Consider the following 27,671-nt stretch of genomic DNA (forward strand, 5'->3'; position numbering starts at 1 on the left):
TAAAGTTTTTTGGCTAATCTTTCCTAAATAGTCTTACACATCATTTATTTAGCACTCTGAACTGTCAAGAACATCAACCACTGACTTTCTAACATACCTGTTTGATAGCTACCCTGTTGTTGGAGGGAAAAGCATTTTATCCACTCAAAATAAGTTGGTTTAACAAATGTCTGTTATAGGAATCAAATTAACAACTAACAATTAGTACCTGACCTTGAAATATATAGACAAGGACAATATTTCACATCCACTTCAATTTCAAACAAAAATAATTTATTTTAATTAAACGATTTCTTGGCATTGTTCAAAACATTAATCAAGCCATTATCTCATACATTTTCTTTACAAAGGAAAATTTCCAATCTTGGTTTTAAAAAAGGCAAACCAGTAAGCTACATTAGAGATTAGATATAATATACAGCCTATGCAGCCACATGAGAAATAGTTTCTGCTGCTTTGTTATTACACAGGTAGTTGCTTCCCTCAGCTAAAGCCCAGAGTCTTGTATTTGTTTTATGCATATTGGGTTTTGTTCTATTACTTGGCAGGAGATTGTACTCCCTTGAGTCAGCTGTGTTCATTGGTCAGAATAAATTCCAGCATCTGACACCAATTCCATTAATCACAGACAAGCTTGAATAAGTGAGTAAGATAATAGAAAGACAAAAATATCTTGTGAACGGTGAACATTGTTTATGTATGTATGCTATTCAGTTAATATAGAAGAGGTCTGAGATACTCTTGAGTTCAAGATATTTGAAGCTATCAAAAAGGATAAAGGCCTCCTACATGAAACACTTTATCTCAGGCAAAAGATGTATGAACCAAGTAATATATTATATTACTAATATTAATACTGCCACCTTGAAAGAATTTAAATAAATTTCCATGAGAAGCGATCCTTGTTATTTCCTTGTTTATAAATGATAGGCCACTTAGAATCAGAGAGTTTGGGGACATTTCATGATTGTACTATATCAATACAGCACAGAATTTGGTTTCTAGAATTAAAATTCCTAATTCAATTAATTAAAAATCACTTTCTGAATGAGTAAAATGTTATATTTCAAAACCAAGTCTAACAATTTATAAGCTTCTCTACATAACAAGTGGGTGTAGACCCTTTGAAGAAAATGACTATAACTTATATAGTTAAATATGCATTTAGATTTTCATTATGGACCACTGAAGGGACAGATTAAGACTGAAACCTTTCTACTTCTAATTGGATGATGTATAGGACTGTAAGTTTATTCACATACCACATAGTTTTTCAACTATTTCATCACTTCTTTCAATTAGGACTTGAGGGATGTACTGGGATAAGGTTGGCTTCAATGATAGGTTATTTCAAGTCTTAAAATTCAAGTTGCAATTTTAAATTTTAATATGGTGATTTAAAAATGATTTTAAATCTTAAACTTGGAAACACAATAACATAGAGATGGAATAACCTAGATATTATTATTCCACTGTAATAAGTTTTCATATCTTTATGCATTAGAAGGTCAACAGAAACAGAACCTATTCACATTGCCATTTGCTCCTTTATGCAACTTAAAGAAACTTAGATGATTTTTCTGATATTAATGGCCTCCTTCATTTTTATGAATGGGTATTTAGGCATTTCATATACTTTGTTAAAACCATGTCTAAAAACTTGCCCTTTCTTATGTGAGAGGCAGAAATTTACAATTAATATTTATTAAAGGTAGAATTGTCTTTTTGAAACACCTTAAGTTTATTTATTAATTAGTAGTATCTATCTGATTCTTAGCCAGAATATGGAGCTGGAGGGTGCTCTTTCATACTACAAAATCAACTACATAATACAGTACCGTATGTGCAAACGTATATACTGAAGAACTCTGCAAGTTTAATCAAGATTCGCTTTCAGTTTGTTAAATAATTTCTCAAGAGAACCACTGAGGGAGATAGATACAGCATGAATCTCTTCAGAATTAATTCTTATAAAGGCAGTTTTGATTACGTTGATCCAAGTAATGCAGTGGTGGCAGATTGGATAAAGGCAAAGTTTTATTTTTAGTTTCCCCAAATGCTGTCTCACTTGATTTAGGAGGGCTTGGGAATACCCAAGAATTATCTTCCAGAGAATTTCTGCCATAAGAGTTGTGTTCCTGAAAGTTTGTACCATCATGAAGAATAGATTGCTCATTATCTGTCCATGACTGGAGAACTGCTTTCTCTGATAAAACCTTTATATCTCCTGGTAAAGGGGAAGATGTGGTATGACAGAGAGTTTTGCCATTTGGTGAGACAGGGGAATGTCTTTTGTACGATGCAGTAAAATGCGTCAAGTGCAGTTTTGTGCTGTCTTTCCCAAGGTCTTCCATGCATCCTACTGGGGCACAGGCTAAAAAGAAAGCAAAGGCTAAATGTCAGTTGTCATGGCATTTGTGATCATAAAATATGTAACACTTCATTAATTTGGTTGAATTTAGAAGTGAAAATAAAATTAACATTTTCAAGGTAGTGTGATCATTGGGGTACTGTGACTTGAAGACAGATAGATGACCAGTGTTCTGTGGTCTAATCCTGGATCAGCTATTTACTGACACTGTGACTTTAGGTAAGTCACTCAACTGCTCCAGGTGTCATTTCTCTTGTCTGCCAAATGGACATCATAATCCTGTCCTGCCTATATCTTAGAGCTAATCAAGGAGAAGAATTTCATATTTTAAAAAGTTGGAAACCAATGAAGTTAAAATACAAGAAAAGAGATCCTGTTCTTGGCTCTTAATGTGGCTAGAGAAGGCTTGCAGACTGTTTATGTGTCAGGGGAGACTAAGAAAGCTGTTCTTAAGTTTTAGTAATTTTTTTATTCAATATAATATTCCTTTGCTTATTCAAATTTTTTTTCACAGATGGTCCAAAAGTAAATTTTTTCAGAAAGAATTGTATTGTGAATTGGTGAGACCCAAATGAAGTTTTACTATACATTAAAAGGCTTTTATGGATAGAACAGTTTAAAAAACTTTTTTTAATGGTAAATGTAATGGTTTGTTTAATGTAATGTAAAACAATGTAAATATTTACGCAAAAAAATTCTGCTATGGTCACAATATAGGTCATGTAAAACAAAAAAAGCAACAAAAATGTGTTTAGTACACATGCAATGGCACAGAAAACAGACTGCTCTAAAGCTATTATTTAGCCACAACCAACACAATCGTAGTGTGAGCTTCTCCTCCCAATTCAACCTACCAAGGCAAAAAAGAAAAATTTATCCTAAGCCCAAGAAGGATGCCAAGTACAACTAAGGCTTGACTCTCTGTAGTTTTAGAAGAAAGGAACTGAGCCACATTATAAAATAAGCTCATTGCCTTTTTTCTTGGAAGGAGGGATGAGTTGGGGAGAACTGGAAGTTACAATGCTTAGCTTCTGGACAAGGATGGTATGCAGGTCAGAAAAAAAAGTGATCTAATCTCATCTTTGTCTACTCAAAGCATTGAGTTCTGTGGTGAGGAGTGATGGCCTTGAGCCTGCCACTGTCGTAGGGAATGTGCTAGAAAACTTATGGCTCAAAGGACCAAAAGATTTATCCTTCGCCAGGTCATAAGGGACACAAGAATGAGCCATTTCCAAATATGGAAAGAGCATTTCTCCTTTATTATTCGTTGGAAGTTATATTTATTATTAACCAAGAGCCACATGAACGCTCACTGCAAAATTACTCTGTGAGTCCCTTTTAAGAGAAGTCTTATGTCTACCATCGACTTGTAACTGCTTCATATATAACCCTGACCACTGGAAAACTTGAGGACAAAATGAACCATAAATTAAGTTAGGGCCTGCCGAAGTGCCATATTATTTTGCTTGATTCATAAATAACTCTAGAAACTGAAAGGAATTCTGAATTTGATTTTCCTTCCCAATGTGCAACACTGTTCCTCACTTTAGTCAACACTCCTGAAGAGAACTATTTATAAAATACAATTCTCTTGTGCCCTCTTTAGGGACAATCTGAGATGCAAATAGTTTTAAATTAGGTGGTAATTACTTTTTATAAAAAGTTTCATCTTATTCCTTTAAAAAGTAAATTTTAGAGCATTCAAATTTATATTACACAACTTTTCAGAAATATAACCGTTATGTAATAAAAGGTACAAATGCACTGATTTTTCTCTGAGGTATAAAAAGAGCTTTGGCAAAGTAGCCACTACTGGTTAACACAAAACTCAGAAAGTTTAGTCAGCCAAGCAGTTAAATATGAAAGGCAAAGCAATGAAAATTTTTGTTTGGTTGAAAGGGATAAGGAGATAACACCTACAATCTATCCTGATAGAAAAATAAAGTCTACAAAAAATGAAAACAACCAAATAAGGAATCAAAGTTATTTTTTCAAAACATTTTAAAGAGCTAGGTCTTTGGTGTATTCTGTAGTACTGGAATGAAAAACAGCTTTTGGTGTCTTGGTGTCTTTTTCTTTTTTTTTTAAATATATGAAGTAGTTGTGGTAAAAGGTCAACTAGAGCAAACTTAACACCTCAGCCTTATACACATAAGCAACACTTGGCTGAGAAAAAAGCCACAAGGGGAAAAGAATACAGTACTGAAGAAAAAACACATCAGCAACACCTTTATGTGTGAAGTTGACCAGTATGAGACTGAAGCCAAAGCAGAGAATGGGTAGGCTGTGAACCTACTATATATATTTGGCTTATCAAACTTATTTGATGAGATTTCGATAAGATACGATAGCTAGTTGCTCTTCAAGCAGTTTGGCTGGAATCAGTGGTTTCCGGCAAACACAGACTTGCCTTTCTTGATTGTAGTTGGGGTTTTCAGTTTTCTTAGTAGTTCGGCTTGTACTTGAGTCACCAGATGTAAATTAGACATTTCTCTCTTCAGTTCCCAGTATGCATTTTGCATATTATCACTGAAATACAGGGTTTTTTAAAAAAAGTTAATGGTTATTACTCTCTTTATGGACAGAAGGGAATAACTTTAAAACAGAAATGAGCATATTTGCATTTCTGCTTGATTAATTTTGAGATGATATAAATTAAACTTCCTCATTAAATAATTGAAATATATTTAATTAGGGCATTATAAGAAGTGAAAAGATTTTATTCATAATAACATTGACCTAATTTTTAGCAATTAACTGAACTATATTAAACAGAAGAATTTTAGTATTCTAACGAATGGGAGTTTCTTCTCAGACTTGAGATTTTATTATGGCCTATAATGTACAGTGGTGTTAATATATTTAACAGGAAGTTTGTTCTTCATTTGCAAATCTGATGAAGTATAAAGTGACATTCATTCATGTATGATTTTAAATTTGTATTTATCTTTTGATTATTCTGTTTTGACGTTATGAACTGAAATGAAACTCTTTCAATTGCTGAATGTATACCTAAGCCCACATTAAAATAAAATTTAGGTTTCATGCATTCCATTCTTTTATGTTTGACTGGGCTGTCTCATATTGTTGGTTCTAAACCAATGTGACATGACAGCACAAGACATGAAAAGCCAGATGATTTCGTGGTAAGGGAAAAGAACCTAGAGAGAGAGGGGATTACATGAAATAGAAATCAAACTTCACAAATGCCTCTCATTCTTAAAAGTATTTTACTTCAATTACCTGAGAAATTATAAATTAGTTACTTTAAACCTAATTTTTATAAGTTTCATCATCCACTAAACATTCTTATTTGGATATTCATGACTTTCTCCTTTTTTTAGGTTCTTAATTGCCAGCTAAATAAATTGAAATCTTTAATATATATTCTTACTTTGCTGTACAAGAATACATAAAATATTAAATATAAGAACAACTCATCTCAAAGTATTCAAAGACTATTATTGCCTCTTAAAGATATTGTAATTTTAGTAATAATGAAATCAAATTAGACAAATATATCACTTTATGCTTCAATTTTTATCTAGCTATAAACGAAAACCTTTAAACAAACTTGAAGGGATAACACTCTTGATATCTAAATCTAATATCCTAATTATGGAAGCAACAGATAATATTCAAAAACAGAATTAGTTTGAATTATGTAAGGTTACATACCCATGTATGTATATTCCCATCCACGCAGACTACAATTCTTTCAATAGAAGCAGCAGAATAAACTTAATACTGCTTTTAAGAAAAATCTACTTGTTTTAATCTGTTGTAAATGTCATTTGTCAACCAGTAGTCTTAAAAATCACAGGGCTTTTTGCAGGTTTTTGATAAGCGTGAAATAATTACTTCACAAAAATTAGTTAACCACCTCTACTTCACCAGTAAACATCTGAGATGTGTGCTACAATCAATGTTTCACATAAGAACCTGTCTTAAGTGTGAAGAGAGTTGTTGGTTCCTTGGTGCAATTCAGTATGCTTTCCAAAGAGTTACTCACATTACACAGCAGTAAGTGTAAACACTGTACATGTGCTAATTCATGCAGTCATGATATGAATAATACAGTTTAAAAACAGTGTTTTATTATTGGCATGAGATGGTAAATCAGTACCTGACTTGGAGGAAAAAAAACAAAAGCAAACACCCAATACAGTATTTGGAAACTGGTATTCCAAACGCATTTGATCATTCAAAATTGCTAAGCATGTAAAATAAAAGAGAAACAACTATAATAGAGGGTGTTAAAGCAATGTCTAATGCATATTTTCCAATTAGATTTAATGAAAACTGCTTATAAATTAAGTTAAACTAAAAACTAGGTCACCAACTTTAACATACATCTAGTCTTTTTCTTTTGCCCTTAATGTCACCTGAATTGAAAACTACAGATAAAACAATTTAAAATTACTGAGTATAAGCTCTCCCTCTTGTGGATAACAAAGTAATGGCAGTTACTTTACAGTTAATATTGAAGTGCTAGTCTTCAAAGTATGTTAAAAAATTTTTAATTCTATTTGAACAAAATGTTTAAGTCAATATTTAAGTGAGACTGGAAAAGGCAAGTTGTCATTCACAAATCTTTAGCAGAGTTCCAACTAACCTTTATTTATCTATGTATTTTTGAGATTGTATAAACTGCATCCCCCCCCACCCTGGGAGTGTGAATTTACTTAAGATTTGCTTTAAGTGCCATATAAGCAAAATTCTAATAATATGTATAGTTGTCTATAAAGAACTTATAAAACTACTTGAACATTGAGATGCAAATTGAGAAGCACCCCAAATGAGAACCCTAAAAAATAAATGAAACAAAAAAATGATGGTTGAGCATTTATTATGTGCTGTGCACTTCACCGACATTCTCACAACAACTTGACAAACTGAGTAACCTAGATGACACATGAGGAAACAGGTCCAGGAGAACTTACTCCACTTTAACATGCTGCTGTTTAAAGCCATCTTTTAGTTATCCAGTCTAATCAGACTGACTGCTACCCGTCTGGGGTAACATTTTTTGTATCATCATCACCACCATCATCTTCATCATACATTTACCAAGCACCTACAATATGCTGACTGCCAACACAACCTTCTCAGCCCCGGTATAAAATTTCACACCTCTAAATTTTAAATGTAATGAAACTTGCTTATTCACATCTCAAAAAGGGGGTACATGTCCTGCTTACAAAGTAAAATTGTGTAAAAACCCAGTTTTCTTAGTTGACACTATACATTCAACTCTTTAATACTGAAATGAATATTCCTTTGATAAGAAAAATCTACTTAATTTTTTACATCAGTCGTACATATTTTTCTTTAGCTTCTGAAAATTTATTGAACTACTACATTCCCCCAGAGGAACTAAAATGAAAGTATGGGATAATCTTAGCCAAGAGACTTAGAAATGTGTATTTTGACAACTATGTTCCCCCAAACAAGTGTCTTTCAAATATTTTTGATTGTAAGGCACAGCAACCAATCATTTTACACTGCAACCCAAAGAAAACAAGTTATGAGAAACCATACTTACCCCCTTATTATGTATACTACACTCTGGTATATTCTATTGTTTTATTCCTTTTTTATTTTTTTGGTGAGATTAGCCCTGAGCTAACATCTGTTGCTAATCCTCCTCTTTTTGCTGAGGAAGACTGGCCCTGGGCTAACATCCGTGCCCATCTTCCTCTACTCTATATGGGACGCCACCACAGCATGGCTCAATAAGCGATGCATTGGTCTGTGCCCAGGATTCAAATCCACGAAGCCCGGGCCGCCAAAGCGGAGTGCGTGAACTTAACCGCTACACCACTGTGCCAGCCCTTATTCCATATTTTTAAAATGCTTGTCTTATCTCACAAAATTTCATGATCAGTAAGGGAACATGGCACGGTTTGAAAAACACTAACCTAATCCATATTTCCTAAACCAAGGATTTACATTTTAAGAAGTCCCACAATATAAGTTTAAAACATACCTAGATCTAGTTTAAGAACTGAGGGCAACAACCTAAAGCTAACACCAAAACAGTACACTGGCAGGACACTGGCCAAATTTCTGACAGGCAGGGCTGTTGCTGTTAAATGATGTTGTATACAAATACCACACAAAAGGCCTCTGGTAATTAAAAGGTTCACTCTGCGTTAGAGAAACAATACAGTACCTCATTTGCCTGGCAATAATGATAAAGGAAATACAAAAAAAGTGTGAAAAAATGGGCGTTTTCCAAGTAACCGAAAAACAATCCTCAGAAATATCTAAGCTGTTAGTTAATGGTTTTATGGAAACATTCCTATGTACTTTTCCCCTAATATAGTAAACAATTTATCATCTGAATTGTTCCACTTAAAAGTGGATGAGGTAACTTACAAAGACTAATAAAACACAGAGCTATAAACTGGAAATAGGTATAAGGTAAAGGAAAAACAAGATAAAATGCAGTTAGGAATGAAGCTAACATAAAAATGCATGATATAAAGTTTACCAAGGGTAAGTCACAAATTTGGTTATTAGTTTTCTAGTTGCTAACCAGAAGAAGGAAACCTAATCAGTTCTGCAACCCATATTGCTTACATGAAACAAATGCAAACAATTTGCAAAAAAACACAAGTGTACTTAGGTACTAGGGAGCCATTGGAAGATGGCTTTAATTATACAGTGCTTAACATACAGTAACTTTTAGACTAAACTTAAGGCAATTCTTTCTAAAAACTGTTTCTCTCAGCTGATACTCTGAATTAATACTGAGCTTTAGGGAATTCAAAACTGCACTTTGAAGCCACAATTACATAGCTCCAGAGCCTTAAAAACTAGATTCACCTCCTTGGGCCTTCATCCTCCTCTAAGTCCTGGCACACAGATTCTTCACTATCTTGTTAATTATATGATGCCTTCAAACATACAGTTGACGGGGGCAGGGAGCTTTTCAAGTTATTCTCAGTAGAAATGATCCAAATTATGTAAAATATCCCATGAATGGAAGCAGAAGTCCCATTCTGTATCATGTACTTCTAAAATACTATTTATATAACCCTTTTATTTGACCTACTCTGATTCTAACATATTTGTCCCTTGCTTCTTTCCAAAAATGGTTTGAAGAGGCTTATAAACGTGACAAATACAACAAAATTAATAAGGGGAAACCTGGGCTGACAGGAGAAAAGAAGATAACTTTGATAGAGAAGATAACTTTGAGAAATAATTTACATGGACATTGTACCAGACACATTGTTTTTCCTTCTTTTAAAAAGGAAAAACTTCCTTGCTGTAAATTTAGATGAAAGTTGGAGGCATAACTGAAGTACTGTTCGAATGGTGGAGTTGATTACTTGCAACAGAGAGTGTATGACCCACAAAGCCTGAAATACTTACTGCGGGCCCTTTATAGAAAAAGTCTGCCTACCTCTGGATCCAGAAGAGTGGCTGCATGGTGTTTCCTCAAATTGTTTTCCCTAATTGATCATTTCTCTCAATTAGGTTTTTGATATGAATAGGTATTAGACAATTCACGTTATTTACTTCAGGTCAGTAAACTTTGGAAGCCAAATGATCCAAACAATAAAATCAAATCAGTTATTTTTCTTTGGATGGAAGTATCCATGTAGAGAGGGGATGCTAACATAGCAGAAACAAAAATTATCAGATAATTTACAACACAGTACACTTAGGTTACTTAAGTATAAATGATGTATATTTGAGAAAAAAGGGTTGAAGTAACATACATGCACTCTGATAGCTACTTTTGTTCTTACCCAAAGAGGACAGTTCTCTTAAAATTCATGTTATACCAAACACTAAGGTTGTCCAAGTTTGCCCTTAAGACAAAGTGGTATTACTGTTTATGGAAATGCATATTCTTCACGTACAAAATTAGGATTTATTACAGAATACTTTTACACAGCTAGCTCCATAAAATCCTATCTAAAATATTGAATGTTCCAAAATTCTGTTTAAAGCATCACAATATGCCCCCTTCTACTATTCAAGTTCAAGCCTATTGTTAAGGAACAGTTAGGTGTTTTTTATAAATCTATTGTGATCAGAGATTACATGCAGTACCCAAATAGTAACCCATTTGCTTTTAAGGTTAAATCACAACAGAAATCTAGGTACCTACACAAAGTGGCCTACAGAAGAAGAATGTATTATTTTTGAATGTTAAAGAATGTTCATACCTTGAAATGCTTAGTCTTTGGAGATCTCTGTTCTTTAGACTGTCTTCCTGAGATGGATCCTGTCATTTGTTTAAAAAAAAGTTTAAAAGTTGTAATTGTTACATTCTATTTATTCTCAGTACTTTATTACTAGAGACATGTTTCAGTTTTATCCATAACTGTACAGCATAAAACTAGATTTTATATTCAATTTTAATGAAATACCTTCAAACCTATACCAGATATTTCTAAATCACTTGCAATTAAATTCACTAGTGCTTTAATTTTCTTTAAAAAATAAAACTGCTCTCACATAAAAGAACTTGGAGTCTTACAAAATATATTTCTGAAGACACCAATCTCGTCTATACTCAAAAAAGGGTAACAAATTTAACAAATTACTGTTTATTCAAGGTACAGCTGAATGAATTCCATAAGAAAATGGAAGTTTATTGGTATTTCACTTTTGGGTATTATTACAAAAAGGTACCCAAATTTAACAGGTTACTGTTTAAAAAGATCAGCATAAATTTCCCCCTTCCACGTAGGTAAGAAAATGATAGGGTAAGGATTTCATAAAATCCTTATATACTTTAAAGTTTTAGTGGTTTAGGTTATAGATATGACAGAAAACCTAAAAAGATATTTAAAAGTGAACTTAATATGTTTAAGACAACTCTGTCACACACTTGTTTGCAATGATTATCATTTAAGGAGTATAACAAATAAAAATGACTATCACAGGTACTAATTCTCTTGGCAGAAGTAGCCACTATAAACTGAGAGAACAAAAATTTTTTTTTTTTTTAATTTTATTTACTTTTCCCCCAAAGCCCCAGTAGATAGTTGTATGTCATAGCTGCACATCCTTCTAGCTGCTGTATATGGGACGAGGCCTCAGCATGGCCAGACAAGCGGTGCGTTGGTGCGCGCCCGGGATCTGAACCTGGGCTGCCAGCAGTGGAGCTCGCGCACTTAACCGCTAAGCCACGGGGTCGGCCCGACAAAATTTAATTTTACTATTTCTTATTTACATAATCTACATGATGTGTCCTAAAGTGAAACAATAAAAAGCTGCACAAGGACTTCAAGAGTACTCTGAACTTGGGAGAGTGAAATATCAAACTGTTTTCTATTATAGGAGTTAAAGCATTTTTGGATCTCTGATCAGAAAATACCAACTAAATACTGTAACAATTAAGTTGCATTTTAGAGTGCTCTATGGAGAGGGGAAACAGAACTGGCCCCCGAGTCAGGAGAGGTTTGACCACTAACAAAGCATATGACCTTGGACATTTTTCTTTCCTGTTCTCTCCATAGGAAATGAAACCAGATCAGGTCACTTTTAGTTTCTTTGCATCATTAATTAAAAATAAACATTTTAATTAGTATATACTTAAACATATATGTACAATGGAAATCTTCATTTTTAAAGCCAATGACATTAAAAAAAATCTGACAGTTTGGGCTGGAAAAGTGTTTTTCCAGCTACGGCCTAACAATTCAAAGAATCTAATGTAAATTAGCAATAAGCACAAAGGAATTCTCTCTAATATTCAAAGATCCTGTTCCTGGTCAGTCATCAGTCTGCCATGTTTTAAAGGCAGTAATGGATCTATTTCCCAACCACTGCCATGTGATGTGGGAGTTTCACATAAACGGGCCCATGGCTATAAAATCTCGGGGAAACACTGCTCAAGTTAAACAGGTTCCTATATTACAGGACTTCTCAGAACCTTTAGTACACTACAGCACACTGTAAATCTCTAAATGGGCTATTATTAGATACCTTAGACATCTACACCAACTCCATTTTATTGATCCAGTGTTTCCCACACTTCTTTGGCCCTTATGTCTGTTTTTCTCAAAGGATCACCTATTCTGAACATAAATGGCTGGAATATTGGGGGATACAGAAAGTCTAAAAGGCCCATAGTGGAACTGACCCTGGAACCTTTACTTCATTAATACGAAACACTAATCAACTGAGTTCACTAAGTACTTAAAAAAAAACAAAACCAAAAACCAAAAAAACACTATTATGTCCATGTACTATTTCACACTTTAGAAGGTGTTCTATGTTTCAAAGAAAGTACTATTCTTAAAAATATTTGTAAACATAGCTACAGCAGATATAAGCAAGATTATTAATGTCAGCATAAATTTCCCCCCTTGGCTTACGCTTTGATTCCTATATCGAAGAGGACTCTGATCAGCAACACCTTTGAAATAAGATTTAAAAGTATACATCCCGCATCATCAAGATTTTAATTTGGAACACTTGATAAGTTGATACTAAGCATTTCCACTCTTCTTTTTCCTGCTTCATTTCTCTATATTAGTTGTGAGCATTTTTTACTTTAAATCTCCCCTCCCCTTGCCAAAAAAACTCCTATGAAGGTGGGGACCATGTCTTAAATCCTTTTTTAAAAAAACTATTCCTCCCTTATCTCACTTTCAACTCTTCAAGTTTCTTAGTCTCTCAGATTCAATTTCATTAGCAGTAAAGTGATTTCTAAAGTTTATTCTACCTTCAAAAGTCTGTTTCTGTGATTATGACAGATGAATTAAACTAAAAGCAAATTTATCCCCCAGCACCACCTAGAGGAAAAGAGTAACTAATAAGAACTGAACTAGAACGCACGTGCATGCACACACACAGCCCTAAAAGCACTGCTTTTCTGGATTACCCTAATTAAATTTTTTTGAAACACATTCACTTACTGAATATACCATGTACCAGGCACTATGCTAACTGCTTTACATATTATCTAATTTAACTTTCATGAAAAAATAGGTATTTAAGCATGCAAGCGGTTAAGTGCGCACCCTCCGCTGTGGCAGCCCAGGGTTCGCCGGTTTGGATCCTGGGTGCGCACCGACGCACCGCTTGTCAAATCATGCTGTGGCAGCGTCCCATATAAAGGAGAGGAAGATGGGTGTGGATGTTAGCCCAAGGCCAGTAAAAAAAAGGAGGAGGACTGGCAAATGCTAGCTCAGGGCCGATCTTCCTCACCAAACAAACAAAATACGTATTTAATATCTATCTTACAGAAAGTAAGTTCAGAATAGTTAAATGACTTTCCTAATGTTACACAGTTAATCAGTAACACCACAATTATGAGCCATGATTTTATGATTCGATGGTACTGCTTAACCTCTATAAGGAAATATCCATTATGTATAAAAGATATCAAATTATTTCAAGTAGAATGTATATACTGACAATTATAATTCAGAACTTCAAGATGCAGATCTTTACTTGCAAGCACATCTTTTAAAAAGCAGCCTCTCTGGGCTATGGCAACTGGGCTTGTGGGACACGATGCTCGAAGCCTTTGAAGGAACTGTGGTATGTGGTCACAGGTTCAAAGCTGGGAAAATCAACTTTAGATGTCAAGTATGAAAAAAAACATTCTGGCTCTAACAGGAGTTCACAGTAATTTTTGTACTGTTTCCCGTTTGTCAGGCCTGGGAGCTCCAAAGCAAATTCTCATTGTCCAATTCAGAGGAATTCATCTGGTCAAGACCAAGACAGAATGCTATATTATTTGTAATGCCTGGGCTCATTCTTAACCAGTGGTCACCTTCGATAAAGACTACATTATAGAAGAGAGAACTGTTGACTCCATCTAAGAACACTTGGGATTCAGGGACAGAGTTCTGGCGGGCAGTCAGGAAATGTGAGTAGTAGTTCCTCTTTCAGTTGGTGGCATCCCAGAGAAACCTGAGGTAGGTGACACAGCTCCTCCTCAATAGTGTTGGAATGCTCTGACGGGCAAAATGGTTGAGTTGAGAAATAATTATCTAACTGGTTACCATAGTCTGAAATACATGAGTATATATAATGGCTATCTGACTCCAGACTACTAAGCATTTCAATTTCTTGTAGCAACTATTTTAAACTTTGCATTTGGTGCATTGTTCTGACATTCCCCCACTTCTCTACCATTTCTTCTTTTTATCCTCAGCACTACCTGTCATGACATCTGAAAACATGTATCCAAGCTTGTTAGAACCCAATGTAAAGCATCAGGAAACAGACTCTTGGTGAGGAGGTGAGAGGCAACTTGTGTTTTAGTGGATGACTTTAGCATCACCACACTGTAGCAGCTCAGTAGAATTTTTTTGTTTTTGCTTTGTTTTCCCCCAAATTCTCCAAATTCCCCAAATTTCCCCCAAAGTTGCTCCAAAAGTATTACACTTCTGAAAATTAGTGGCCTCTGTAAAGTGTTTTTTTTTAAGAATTCTAAAAATCAAAAGTTGTCTCTTTTGGTGTCTAATTAATCAAATTATTAAGTTAAATAACATGAGAAACTTAAAACCTGAGTTTTCTTTAAACTTTACAGAGAAAAGATGACTTAAGGAAACCAAAGGAGGAGTTTAAAAAAACAGATTTAATAAATTAATAAACTAAAAAGCTTTTTTAAAATCAGCTTTTTTAAATAACAAAATTACATAATTCTGGGATTATGCTACAAGTATACAGTATATCAAACTTTGGCAAAAATGATTAAAGGGGAAGATAAAGGTGAATTTTTCAGAGAATGTAACTCTCTAATAGCTAAAATTTATGTTAAGTCGATGATTTAATACTTAGGTATAAGTCCTACAAATGATGCACACAGAATGCTGAATTTCTCAATTTAATAAATTTATAGTACCGTTTGTTTGGCTTTTTGTAGCTCTATTTTGAGATCACTACATTCCTTCCTCATCAGTTCCAATTCTTGTTCCAAACCATGGATCTTCAGGTCACAGCTCAACTTTTCCACCTCCCAGTTTGATGAAGGTGCATTTAAATTTCTTATCACTACAAAAAGGATGGATATTATAATTGTTAATTCTGCCTTCTACATCGGTTGCAATTTCAAAAAGGTTATGCTAGTAAATTGTAGATATTAGAAAAACTAATATAAAACACACACAATTATTAATAGTTTTTAAAAAAACAGTAATTACTTTCAAAGATCTACGCTAATAAATCCAGAAATTTTGTTTTAGAATGTATTAATCACCCCATGCCTGATTTTCTGTTCAAGTTAAAGTACAAATTTGTCAGTCTGGAACTTTAAAATATACAACACTGAACAAGCATATGCTAAATTACAGACAGATCAATAACCTATTTATATAAATCAAGATTAAGACAGTGACAAAAATCCAATGAGGTTCACTCAGCTAGCCACTCCATCTAGCCCCTTCAGAAAGTACAAAGTTTGACCATCACACCTAGAACATGACGTCAAAACAATTTTATTCATAAACACTCCTCTGTAGAAACTCAATACAACTGGACACTAACTTATCCTTGCCTTAGGTTCCTTAGTCTCTCTACCTATAAAAAGCCCCACCTAGCCACCATAAGAGATCTCATCTCAATCTCCTATCAAAAAGTCTCTCAGAGGCCTACTCTTACGCCTGTCTCATCAGAATGTTCATAGGAACAGGCTAATACCCATATCCCCTAGACCTAACTTTTCACCCCAGCATTTCATCCACACACTTTAACAAACTTCAGAAATTTAAAAAGAAAAAGAAAGTAATTATAACCACTCCATAACAGTGTGTCTAACAGTGGGCAAAAGTTGAGTAGGAAGGAGAAGCCAGGACATACCAGCAGGCAAGAGTTTCTAACAAGGACGGGGCTCTACTCATTTCTTCACCTACTTCATCACAAACTAGTCCTGAATAAAAAGCATTAAATTTACTCTAGGAAAAGTATAATTTATATCTAAGGAAAAGTAAAAATATGTTGATACTTTGTGAAAGCAGAACAGAGTAATATAAGCCTAAAAATTAAAAAATAAGGCCTTAGCATACAGATATAGAAAATGATCATGGATATATAACACATGCATGGAAAAATGTAATCATTCCATTAAAATATTTACGACAAGTAAGTGGCATACCCTGCTGAGTTTCCACCTCTGTTCTTAGCTGCAGGAGTTCTACTTCTTTAGATTGTAGCTGTTCATTCAATACTTTCAAAGATTCAGAGTTGTCTTTATTCTAGTTAGGTAGGGAAAATGCCAAATTACATTCAATTAAATCTACAGATTGCTATTATATATTAATTTTCAGGTAGATATTGAAAAGACTGATTCTAGCCTTTTAAAAGCAAGGTGGGAAAATGAACTCAGTTTTTCACTAATCTATTTTTTTTCCGAACTTACTACATATTATTCACTGGCTTTTAACACAGTGACAAATTCTACCACGATTTTGCAAAATAACTCAGTGATGCTAGATGTATTTAAGTCCTAAGCATCATTACATACTAAGTATTTATTCTGTACAGAAATAAGTTACAAATATTACTATTAAAAATTTCTGTTTTTGCCTTGAGCATGTATATTTTCAACTTTTTATTTAATAAATGTAAATATTTCTCTTATTTCTAATTTTAAACCTCTTGAAGGAGAAAACTCATCTGCAACATATAGATATCATTCTTTTCAAACCAACTTACCATTTTATCCAATTTACTCTTCAAATTATCTCTATCAATGCAAACCTCCCGATATGCATGATAGGCCTTATTTACTTGTTCTCGCCCCACAGAACTTGTTTCTTCATCTAATCGAGCTCCTATAAGCTAATGGTATAAAATTAGAAGAGAAAGCTTAAGAAGGTATTCTACAAAAAAAAAAAAATAAGTCAGTCTTCTGATGGCTCTACATCTTACTTTAACCATTGCAATGCAGGGATAAAGCCTGGACTATAATTAAGTGAACATTTCACTTCCACACAATTAAGCTTTACTGAGTCAGAAAGCAAAAAAAGTACAGAATATCTTTAAAAGTCTTCTATTTTATGCTTTTACTTAATCAGTATTTTATACTTTGTAGTATCTGTTTTATAGCATATTAATTTATCATACTAAAACACAGTACATCATTCTTTTATGATGCTTTGGTGGTTTCCAAGCCAGCAGTATTTAATTTCCATCATCAGAAAAAGTATCAAGTTAAGGTGTACTTGACTTTAAGGAATAGATGTGTTAGTTCAATAAATCCTGGATTATTCCAGAATGGGAATTAATAGGCTTGCTGGTGACAAAGTACAGAAATACTTCCAATGTTAACTATACCAAATCACATTTTTCAACTGAACTTTAAAATAAACATAACTATGAACTCCAAAGTGTTACCTTTTCTCACTGTCCCAGTATGTCACAAAATGTCAAAAATTTAATTACCATTAAAGAAAATTCATGTGAATATGAAGAAAATATGATTATTTTTACAACTGACTCCTCTTCTCTTACTTCCTCCAAATGCATCAAACTGTATCAAGCCCCAGCCTCAAGTTTTTATAAGATAATTCACTTCCTTGGTTGCTAAGAATCCATTTCCTCCCCGCTCTGTGGAAGCTGCTGTTTGTAAAATACAAATGTACTGATCTGATCTGAAGAAACATAAACTAAGTTAAAACTTTAAAACTCAAAAATAAATGGATGAATGAGGAAGATTTCCCAATATACAAAGACAAGTAGATCTGATGATTTATAATTGAATCAGCTACCTTGCTTATATATTCTATAACATTTAGGGGTACCAGGTTTCTACATGAAAAAGATAAACAGAGACATTAATTTATCAGTTAAAAGCATTATTCCTATTATGTGTGTTCAAGAACAAAAGAGAATGTTAAAGTAAAGAAGATGTCAGTCCTGGTGAAATTTTAGTCCTGGTAAAGACATTATTAAACATATTAGAACAGTGTTCCAGGAGCTTCCTCCTTTCACACTTTAATTTCCTTTGTTGGTATGTCATTTTTTGCGCAGATTTAAAAATCCTGAACAAAATACATACAGCTATGAAAGTAAGACAATCTGAAAAGAGAGGTAAGAAAAATATTTGGAATACATTCCCTCCAAGTTGTTAAATCCTATTCTACAAATACTTACCAAGCACATGATATGTGAAACACAGTATGATAAGTACAACGCCCAGGGTTTTGAGATTAGCAGTGAGTTATCCTTGGAAATTTAGTACAATCATGGAAGACAGGACAGAAAAACATTTAAAATTTCAAATATTCTGAATTATTCCTTTAAGTCATAGAATATAATGCAGGTAATAGATAATTACCTTTTCTTCCAAAAATCTTATTCTTTTCTTTAAGAAAGAGTTCTCCTTCTCTGAATCCTTAAGTCGTTTTTTGATGTCTTCATATGCAGTGACAAGGGCAAAATGTGAAGCAACAGACTCATCTCCTGAATATATTGAGACTGGAGTCACTGTGTCTCTCCTATGGGCTTTTTCATGATTCAGAATGCAGATATCATCTTCTACCAGTGCATCCATGACAGCTATTTAAAAGAATAAAAATATAAAATACAAATGTCTCACTGAATAAATGAGTAGAAAAAAGATATATTTAGAATAATGTGAATATTGGGGCAATGTTTAAAAACTCCTACTTCTTTTAGAGGCAGTATAGCATAGTGGTTAAGAGCATGGACTCTGGAACCAGAATGCCAGGGTTTGAATCCAAGCTCTACTACTTAGTGTCTGTGTGACTGCAAGTTGCTTAACCTCTCTGCCTCAGTTTCCTTATTTATAAAAAAGTATAAGAAATAATAGCAACTACTTCATAGAGTTCTTAAAAATATTGAGTTGATATCTATAAAGCATTTAAAACCATAAACTAAGCTATTAGTAATATTTATACAAAGTTGTGAAATACCATTTTCATTGAAAGGATAAAAAATTTTAAACACTTTATTCCCATATATTTCTTTCTCATCAACATTTCTACTCTTAGATATAAGTAGCAAGTTTTATGGCTTTCCAAATTATTAATTTTCAAAAACTCTTTTGAGTATAATTCATTATAACATAGTATAGAAGTTTTAATGCATACACCACTATATTCTTTCCATACCAGTAACTGATTATGCTTGTTGTGCATTCACAATGGACGACAAAGGAATTAGCATTTGAGCGCCCACTATGCTCCAGTACCATGTACTACATTCTTTTAATATTGTCTCATTTAAATTCATCAAAACAATTCTATGAGATAGGTATCACCTACATTTTATTGAAGGGATTGGAAAGGTAAAGTAATTTGCCCAAGTCAAGGCCAGTAGAACATTAACTCTGTGAGGGCAGAAGTTATGTCTGTTTTGCTCATCATTGTGTGCCCAACTCATCACTGTGTGGAAATTACTCAATAAATATTGGTTATTGAATGAAGAGTTGATAGAGAAGGATTCAAATCAAACTTCACTCCAAAACCTAAGAGAAGACGCCAGTTAGTTCATTAGAGAACAATACACTTACTCTGTACATCTACTTTTGCTGTTAGGTTCAGCATTACTTCCTCATCTGAAAGTTACATTCCTGAAAAACACTACAGAATGAGAAATTGTGGCTTTTAAGACCTCATGGGAAAAAACAGGGTAAGAGGGACTACAGGTCATAAGGGAATCTAAAAAATCCTTTAAAATATCTTTCACTTTAAAATAAAACACCAAATACAGCATTCTAAATAATGACCATCAATGGAATTTCACGTATCTTAGATTAACAATTAATGATTACTGAAAAATGTTTTTAGTCACTATCCCTTGCTTGAAATAATGTTTGATTGCTTACTAGTGTCAGTCACTGTTCCAAGAATATTATAGATGAGGAAACTGAGGTAGAAGGAATTTAAGTAACCTTCCAAAGTAACATAGTAAATGGAGAGTTGAGACATAAACAAAGGTGATTTAACTACAGAATCCATGTTTCACTATGCCTGCTCTTCTCCAAAACTTCTAATCTCTCTCCCTGTATCAATGTCTGTAAAGTTTGGTTTGCTTTATTTCAGATAACATGAGTACAGAGGAAAAGTTTTGTTTATGTGTTTTTCTGGGTCTGGTCTTCTATCGCTGTATTTTTGCTTTTCTGATTTTATAACCGAAAACTTCCAACTGTTCTCAACTAAAGTCAGAGTTGGGCACGCTAGCAATTTGTTTTATCTAGGATTATAGGAAAGGCAGGCAAAAAGAAATGTGTAAACTACAAGTCTGAGTACGTGAAACCTGACGTTTAGTCAATCTTCACCAACACCAACTAAAAAACTTAACCAGGTAGAAGAATTCCTACTCTTAAGTTAGAATCTTTTCCAGTTTATCAAGGAAGTCCAAAAATAAGAAAGGACTATGCTACCTACAATATAGCCAAAGTCTATTGGCAGATCCTCATACCCATAATTAACTCCTGCTGCTTCTGGTGCAAGTTGCACTTTCTCCTAATGAGGGAGAAAGAGTTTAATTTTCTTCCTCTAAAGGGGTTTGCATTTCCCTCTCTGGATTCAACTCTATTCCCAAATAACAGCAAACATCATTCCAACCATGCTGTTGCTAGCTGACACCCTCACATTTCCCTTCCAAAAGGAAAGTGTGGGTTATTCCCATACTGCAAACTGCAAGTATGCATATGTATCTCCATATAAGACTCTCTCACATACACTATATCTTAAAAGCAGAATAAAAGTAGACGGCTAGTTAAGTGGTAGGATGCAGTCTAGTTTAAGGAGAGGTAAAATTGTGCCCATCTTAGACATCTGACTTATATCTTACTATCCAACCAAATGAGCAAGATTTACAACTGGAATAATTTTTTTTTTCTAAAGACAGCTGAAAAACAAGAAATAAGCATAAACTGCTCTACACGGTCAAAAGAGATGTCCCAAGTTTGTGTACTTTAAGGATCAGAGCCTACATGCTTTTGCTCTACACAGAGTTCTAACTAGCTCAGCTGTGTAATTTCCCAGTCATTCATTTTTATCATGAAAGAATCATTTACTCAGCAAGGAAAATCCAGTGTGGGAGACAACTGCGCAGAAAAATAATTATTATACTATAAAGGTAAGTAATATATTTGAAACAATACAAAATGCTATGGGGATTGACAGGTGGGGAGGAGAAATGGTTTTCAAGGAAGGTACCACAAAACACAAAAGCTCAGATGACTCTTAACCCTATACTCTTAGGTAAAGAGGGTGGTTATTTTCACTAATGGTTTGCTAACTTCCAGCAGGGAGAACAAGCTCAAAGGCGTGAAAGCATGTGGGGAGAAGGCATTAGAAAGGGAACGGCAAGAGATGAAACTAGAAAAAGAATGGAGACAAACTGAGATGGTCCTTTATAATAGAGCAACTACAGAATTTGGTCCTTATTCTGTGGAATTTAAGACAGACTTGGAGACAATTAAAGAATGTGAAGAATACTTACACAACACTTATAAAATATATTTACAACCAAATGAACTACTTAGCATTGAGCTAAGTGTTTTACAAATATTATTGCATTTAATACTCATGACTATCCTATGAGGTAGAAAATCTTACAACAACCATTTCACAGATGCGAAAACTGGGACTTGGAAAGGTTATGAAGCTTAGCCAAGATCAGATAATTAGTATGTAGCACAAGCACCTGGATTTCAGAACCTGAGCTATTAGCATTTTTCCCTCCCCAATGAATCTTTTACACACTTTAATTCATCAAGAACTACAAAACTAAGAACCCCTTGGAAGGTTTTAAGGTTTTAAGTACCTTAGATGGAAAGGAGTATACTGATTTAACAACATCGCATTTTAGAGTATGATAACTAGTCATTTTTAGGACAAAATGAGTAGTCGGACTGGCTTATTTTACACATTTGTATCTGCTGCCTATTTTATTTATAAATCACCAAAAAGTTGCACATGGCGGTCTCTCTCTAAGAAAACATTACTTGCATAAAAGAGCTTATACCATTATTCTATATATTTATTCTATATACCATGAACATGACTTGAAATACACTGGAAAGCAACATGAAAATTGCTTATCTGTCCTAAAAATTATATGACAAATAGCCATATATTAAAGCACAAACAGGAGAAAATCCACTAGCATCACAGATATGCATAAAGATTTATTAAGTTTTAAAATAACTGTCATTTAAATTTGTTGTAAAATAAAATGAAAAATTTAGTATCTATCCTTGCAAAAATAAATATGAAATCACATAAGCATCAGAAATATTAACGCTTCTATTACTCTGTACAAACTGAACTTCTAGAGATTAAAAGCTGCAGGGCCACGGAAAATGAGATCTCAGAAAGGTATCAAATAATACAAGGCAGATATCTATTATATTTATTACTATACTGAAAGGAAAACCGCTAGCAAAATAACAAAGCGAGCTACATGTAGCCTTCAGTTTTATTGCTTAGGCAAACATTCTTCCTCAGCCTTATTTCTACAAGGAGTAAAGGGAGCTGTAGTAGTCTGCCTCACAGTAAAGTAAGATTCAGTTTTATACACTTTTGTTGTGATGAAATGTCTCTTCATGGGTATCAGAAGTAGCTGGCCCAGGAAGTGTGATTTTCTGGATAAATGGTAAAAGACTACCTGGCTATTACTATACCTAATACACTAAACCAAGCCAGTTCTAACATTTAACATTTGGGAAAACTTACCCTATACTGTATCTAACTGTATTTACCATAACTTAAATTATCTTAAAATAACAAACCTGTGTTTACTTTAATCTTTAAAAAGTGAGTGCCATGAGCAGATTATTATTATCAAAGATTAGAATTATCAAAAGACTAGACAATATTTTAAATAGTCTAACAGAAATTGGTAACATTAACTTTTAAAACTTGGCAAACATCAAAAATATTATCCAAAGATTAGGCAGGCCTCTCTCAATCATGAAAATCAATAATAAATGTATTCTACTGGGACATGCCACAAAAAAATGTGTCTTTTCCAAGAACATTCTAAGAAACTAGAGATAACCTAGAGCAGTGTTTGACAAAGTGAGGTGTGGACCACTGCCTTAAAATCACTTGGAGTTCTTTTTAAAATACTGACTGTTAGGGTCTACTGCAGATCTATGCAAATCAGAATATCTGGGGAGAAAAATGTCAAACTGAAGTTTCAATAATCATCCCATGTGATTTTAAGTCCCATTCCAGTTTAAGAACCATTACTCTAGAAGAAACAGAGCTAAACAGCTACTATGTCATTTACAGAATTCCAATTATAAGTAGTATTTTTAAATATTTATGGGCATGGTTAATTCTATCAATTGGTAAACATCACCTAACTTTGCATGGAGATTTTATTTTTAATATTATAGGAAGTAATTTCATATTCACTATCTCATCTCATCATAATAATATAGGAGGGTCAGAAATATTTATTGATAGGCAAATAGGCATAATCATGCAAACATCTTATATATTTGGCAATTCAATTTTTTGTTTCTTCTTAGAGGTTTACATAAGAGAAGTATAAATTAAGAAAGAGTGAGATGGGCCGGCCCCATGGCTTAGCGGTTACGTGCGCACGCTCCGCTACTGGTGGCCCGGGTCCAGATCCCAGGCGCGCACTGACGCACTGCCTCTCCGGCCATGCTGGGGCTGCGTCCCACATGCAGCAACTGGAAGGATGTGCAAGTATGACATACAACTATCTACTGGGGCTTTGGGGGGAAAAAAAAAAAAGGAGAAAAAAAAAAAAGAGTTAGAAAGCATTGAGTCAAAGACATTGACAATTATTGATGAGAACAATGAAATGCCCAAGAATGATTAAAAGGTGTTCTGGTCAGCCAATTCCAATGTGGGGTGGGGCACAGTGGGGAAGGGGGAGTGTTTCCATACCATCAACAAGCAATGCTCTGGACACCAGCTGGGTGTCCTACAATTCAACTCAATTTTGACACTATCTACCTGGAGATAGCATCAGATTCCACAGGTAAAGAACTCAGTCCCACAAGACAGCCCTTCACTTCAGATGCCAATCGCAAGCCCAGGTTGTTATCTGTGCTTCTGAATGACCAGATACAAACTGAAGGTTTCAACAACCCACTCCAACTCAGGACGCCAATCAAAAGTCCAGGTTGTTACCTATACTTCTGACCCACGGGCTATAAATCAGAGGTTCCCACGACCCCCTCCTTAGGTCTGATTAACTTGCTAAAGCTGCCCACAGAACTCAGGAAACCTGTTTACTCACTTGATTACTGGTTTATTACAAAGGATATTAAAGAATATGAATCAACAGACAAATGAAGAGCTACGTAGGGTGAGATCCCAAACAAAGGAGCTTCTGCCCTCCTGGAGTTTGGGGCTCACACATGGAAGTATTCTGGCTGACCAATCTGGAAGCGCTCTGAACTCTCTCCTCTTTGGGTTTTTATGGAGGCTTCATTACATAGGCATGTTGATTAAATCACCAGCAATTGATTCACCCTCTAGTCCCTCTCCCCTCCTCTGAGGTCAGTGGGACTGAAAGCTCCAACCTTCTAATCACATGGTTGGTTCTCCTGGCAACCAGCCCCCATCCTAAGGTGTTGTCCAAAACTCACCTCATTAACATCAACCCAGTCATGGTGGAAAAGGGTGGTGTAAAGGGGCTTGTTATGAATAACAGGACACCCATTTCACTTTCATGGCTCTGAAGCAATTTCAGGAACTGAAGCAATAAGACACCAAATACTATGACAAAAGATGCTCCCACAGCTCTTATCCCTCAGGGAACTCCAAGGGTTTTGGAAGCTATGAGCCAAGGAACCGCGGATAAAGACCAAATATAAGATACCACCTTCCTAAATTGTGAAGGCAAAATTTTAATGCGAATATGGAATGACAACCTAAATAGACAGAAGAGAATTCACATTTTTGTCAGGAACTGAGTAAAAGGTACAGTACACACATTACCTCAAGTCCACACCAAACTTGGCTAGAAAAGTCTTATCACTACCACAGATGAGGAAAGAGGCTCAAAGAGGTGAGGTAAACTTGTCTATAACCACACTGGCAGTATGTGACAGAGCTAGGATTTGAATCAAGGCATATTTGGTAGGCTCTTTCCTCTATTCTACCTTGCCTCCTGAACTGAATCTTATTTAGAATTCCCATCATCCTTCTACCTCTGAGAAGCTAGAATATCCCTGTACCCACTTCATACAATCAGTCAAGATACTATGGAGCAAGGATTAAGGCTTATGGAAGTAAAGAGAATAACACTTATTCCTCTCTCCCTATTTTTAATGAAATAATTAGGGGCAGAAATGGCCTAACCAGTTTATAAAGAAGGAATCATCAAGTGCCTTTTTTCAAGAGACTGTCACTCAATCTATGTACCTCAGCATTCAAATGCTCTATAATCCAGTGAGTGCCCAAAAATGTACTCAGCATCAGATATACAGTATGGAAAACTCCATTTTCATTTTTATAACCCTCACTGAGTTATCTCACTAACTGTATTAGTCCAGAAACCAGTTTGTACGGCCAAGGAACCCTAAGACTCTTTCAGGGTTAGCATAGGTATAAAGTACAATCTACTTCTTTTCATTCCTTTCGTAAAGTAATACATCTCAAAGCAACTGAGCACCTATACATGCTAAATGTTACTAGTATTAGCAGTCATCCTGTAACAGTGATAAGACAACTCTACTTTAATCCAGAATATAACTACCACGAGAAAGAAAAAAATAAGTTACATGGTTCTATTACTTCATGGATTATGAAAACTTCATCACACCAGTTTATTTAATAATCGTTCCGTGTTGGTAATTAATATTTACCAAGTGTTTATGGTACGTCAGGCAGTGTGCTTTGCCTCTTAGGGAAACTATCTCATTTGTTCTTCATACCAATTCATTAAATCTACAGAAGATCTGAGCAACAATTTCCTCATATCACAGGTGGAGCAACTAAGATAGGAAAACGTTACAAAGTGGAGGAACCAAGAATAAAACTCAGCCAGTTGACTCCACAGCCAGCAAAACTCTTGGAAACTATGCTTTGGTGCCTTGGAGAGTAAGCATTATTCCCATTTTAGAGATAGGGAAAATGAAGAAGAGATTTAGTTTCTTACGCAGTGTCAAGTGAACAAGTGGAAAACTCACCACTCAGATGCTAAGTTGATTTAATCCAGTGCATTTCCCATTACACTATACTGTCACAGTATCGCAGTAAAATTTTGCGAACACGACCCTGAGAGGGATGCACCATTCCTAATTTACAGACCATGTAGGGAGTGTTCCTAACAGGCTGAAAAATTAGATTCTGCATGTTTAGAGACCTGGAATTTAAATTACGCCTGGAATTTAAATTGAGATCTTGCTCAATCCAATTTAAAATTCCAAGAGTGAAAAAGAAAGCGGCTTCTATGTTTAAGAGGCAAGAACCAATTCCAATCCTATTACGTCACTGTCTTTGATCATCTTAGCATATTTTCAACAACACATCCTGGAGCAATTTATGTTTTCATTCGTATTATACTTTTTGCAGTTTATCTCACTTCCCAGTATTTGAGTTCCTTCTTTCTAGGGACTGGGGTCTTAGCCTACTTTGCATGTAGTAATCACTCAGCAAATGATCAAAAACCACAGTGAACACACAGGTTAGACACTGGGGAAACGATGAATACCTACTGTTAGGCCTCCATAACGGTAGTACAGAGGGTTGATGTCCACTGCTCCTATGCCCCAAGCAGTACCGTCCTAGCCACACGTCCCTCCTTCGGTTCCGATACAAAGGCAGTCTAACGAATGAAATATAACTGAAGAGGCCCCAGTAAAGCGGAGTACGGAAAGAAATTCGGCAATAGGGAGAAATCAAGTGAAGTACCAAGTAGGGCCTGGAAGGTGCGAAGGTGACAGGGGTGAGGGATGCCGAGGGGTGGGGCCGGGGTTTGTGGAGAAAATGACGTCTCTCTTCGGACCAGCAACCGCAGCGGAGGTCGGTCCCGGCACTACCTGCACCCCTAGCCCGGCCAAAGCGAGTCACTCACCCCGAAGACAGGCGACGCAGGGCCGCCCCCAAGGCCGCCGAGTTTCTATTCCCCGGTGTTTGGAAACGGACCGAAAACAAACCGGGTCGCCAGGGGTCACCACGGGCTTCCGGTTTCCTCGAAGACACCGCTGCTTCCCCAGCGCAGGCAGCAGCTCCGGGAACGCCGCGGAGGGACTCCCATTTCTTTGGCCTCGGCTGCGCCAGCACGGGCGCGGCCCTGCCCGTCGGCCGGGGCCCAGGAGGTTCTGGAAGGAGGGGCAAGCAGAGGCAGGAGGGGCCGAGCCGCAGCCGCAGAACGCCCGTTACCCAGCAACACGCGCGCGAGACCCCGGCCC

General features: G+C 35.3%; 1 protein-coding gene across 4 annotated transcripts; it reads right to left on the reverse strand.

Annotated features, from left to right (window-relative positions):
* Positions 1 to 251: 251 nt before the first annotated feature.
* Positions 252 to 27,642, reverse strand: AZI2 (5-azacytidine induced 2). Of its 4 annotated transcripts, none has more exons than XM_087430652.1 (9): positions 27,335 to 27,642; positions 19,830 to 19,889; positions 18,633 to 18,853; positions 17,009 to 17,134; positions 16,449 to 16,548; positions 15,201 to 15,349; positions 10,558 to 10,616; positions 4,782 to 4,900; positions 252 to 2,374 (listed from the first exon to the last, which is right to left on the reverse strand). In XM_087430652.1, the coding sequence occupies exons 2-9, from the start codon at positions 19,861 to 19,863 to the stop codon at positions 1,962 to 1,964; spliced, it is 1,221 nt and encodes a 406-aa protein (XP_087286778.1). In that variant the 5' UTR covers positions 19,864 to 19,889; positions 27,335 to 27,642; the 3' UTR covers positions 252 to 1,961. The 4 variants fall into 4 exon arrangements, with proteins under 4 accessions (XP_087286778.1, XP_014645549.2, XP_087286777.1 ...); XM_014790063.2 differs by having other exon boundaries at positions 19,830 to 19,899; XM_087430651.1 differs by lacking the exon at positions 19,830 to 19,889 and adding an exon at positions 26,976 to 27,085.
* Positions 27,643 to 27,671: the final 29 nt, after the last annotated feature.

Source organism: Ceratotherium simum, chromosome 5 (assembly GCF_057802395.1).
Source record: "Ceratotherium simum simum isolate JZ-2026a chromosome 5, ASM5780239v1, whole genome shotgun sequence".
Classification (NCBI taxonomy): Eukaryota; Metazoa; Chordata; class Mammalia; order Perissodactyla; family Rhinocerotidae; genus Ceratotherium; species Ceratotherium simum.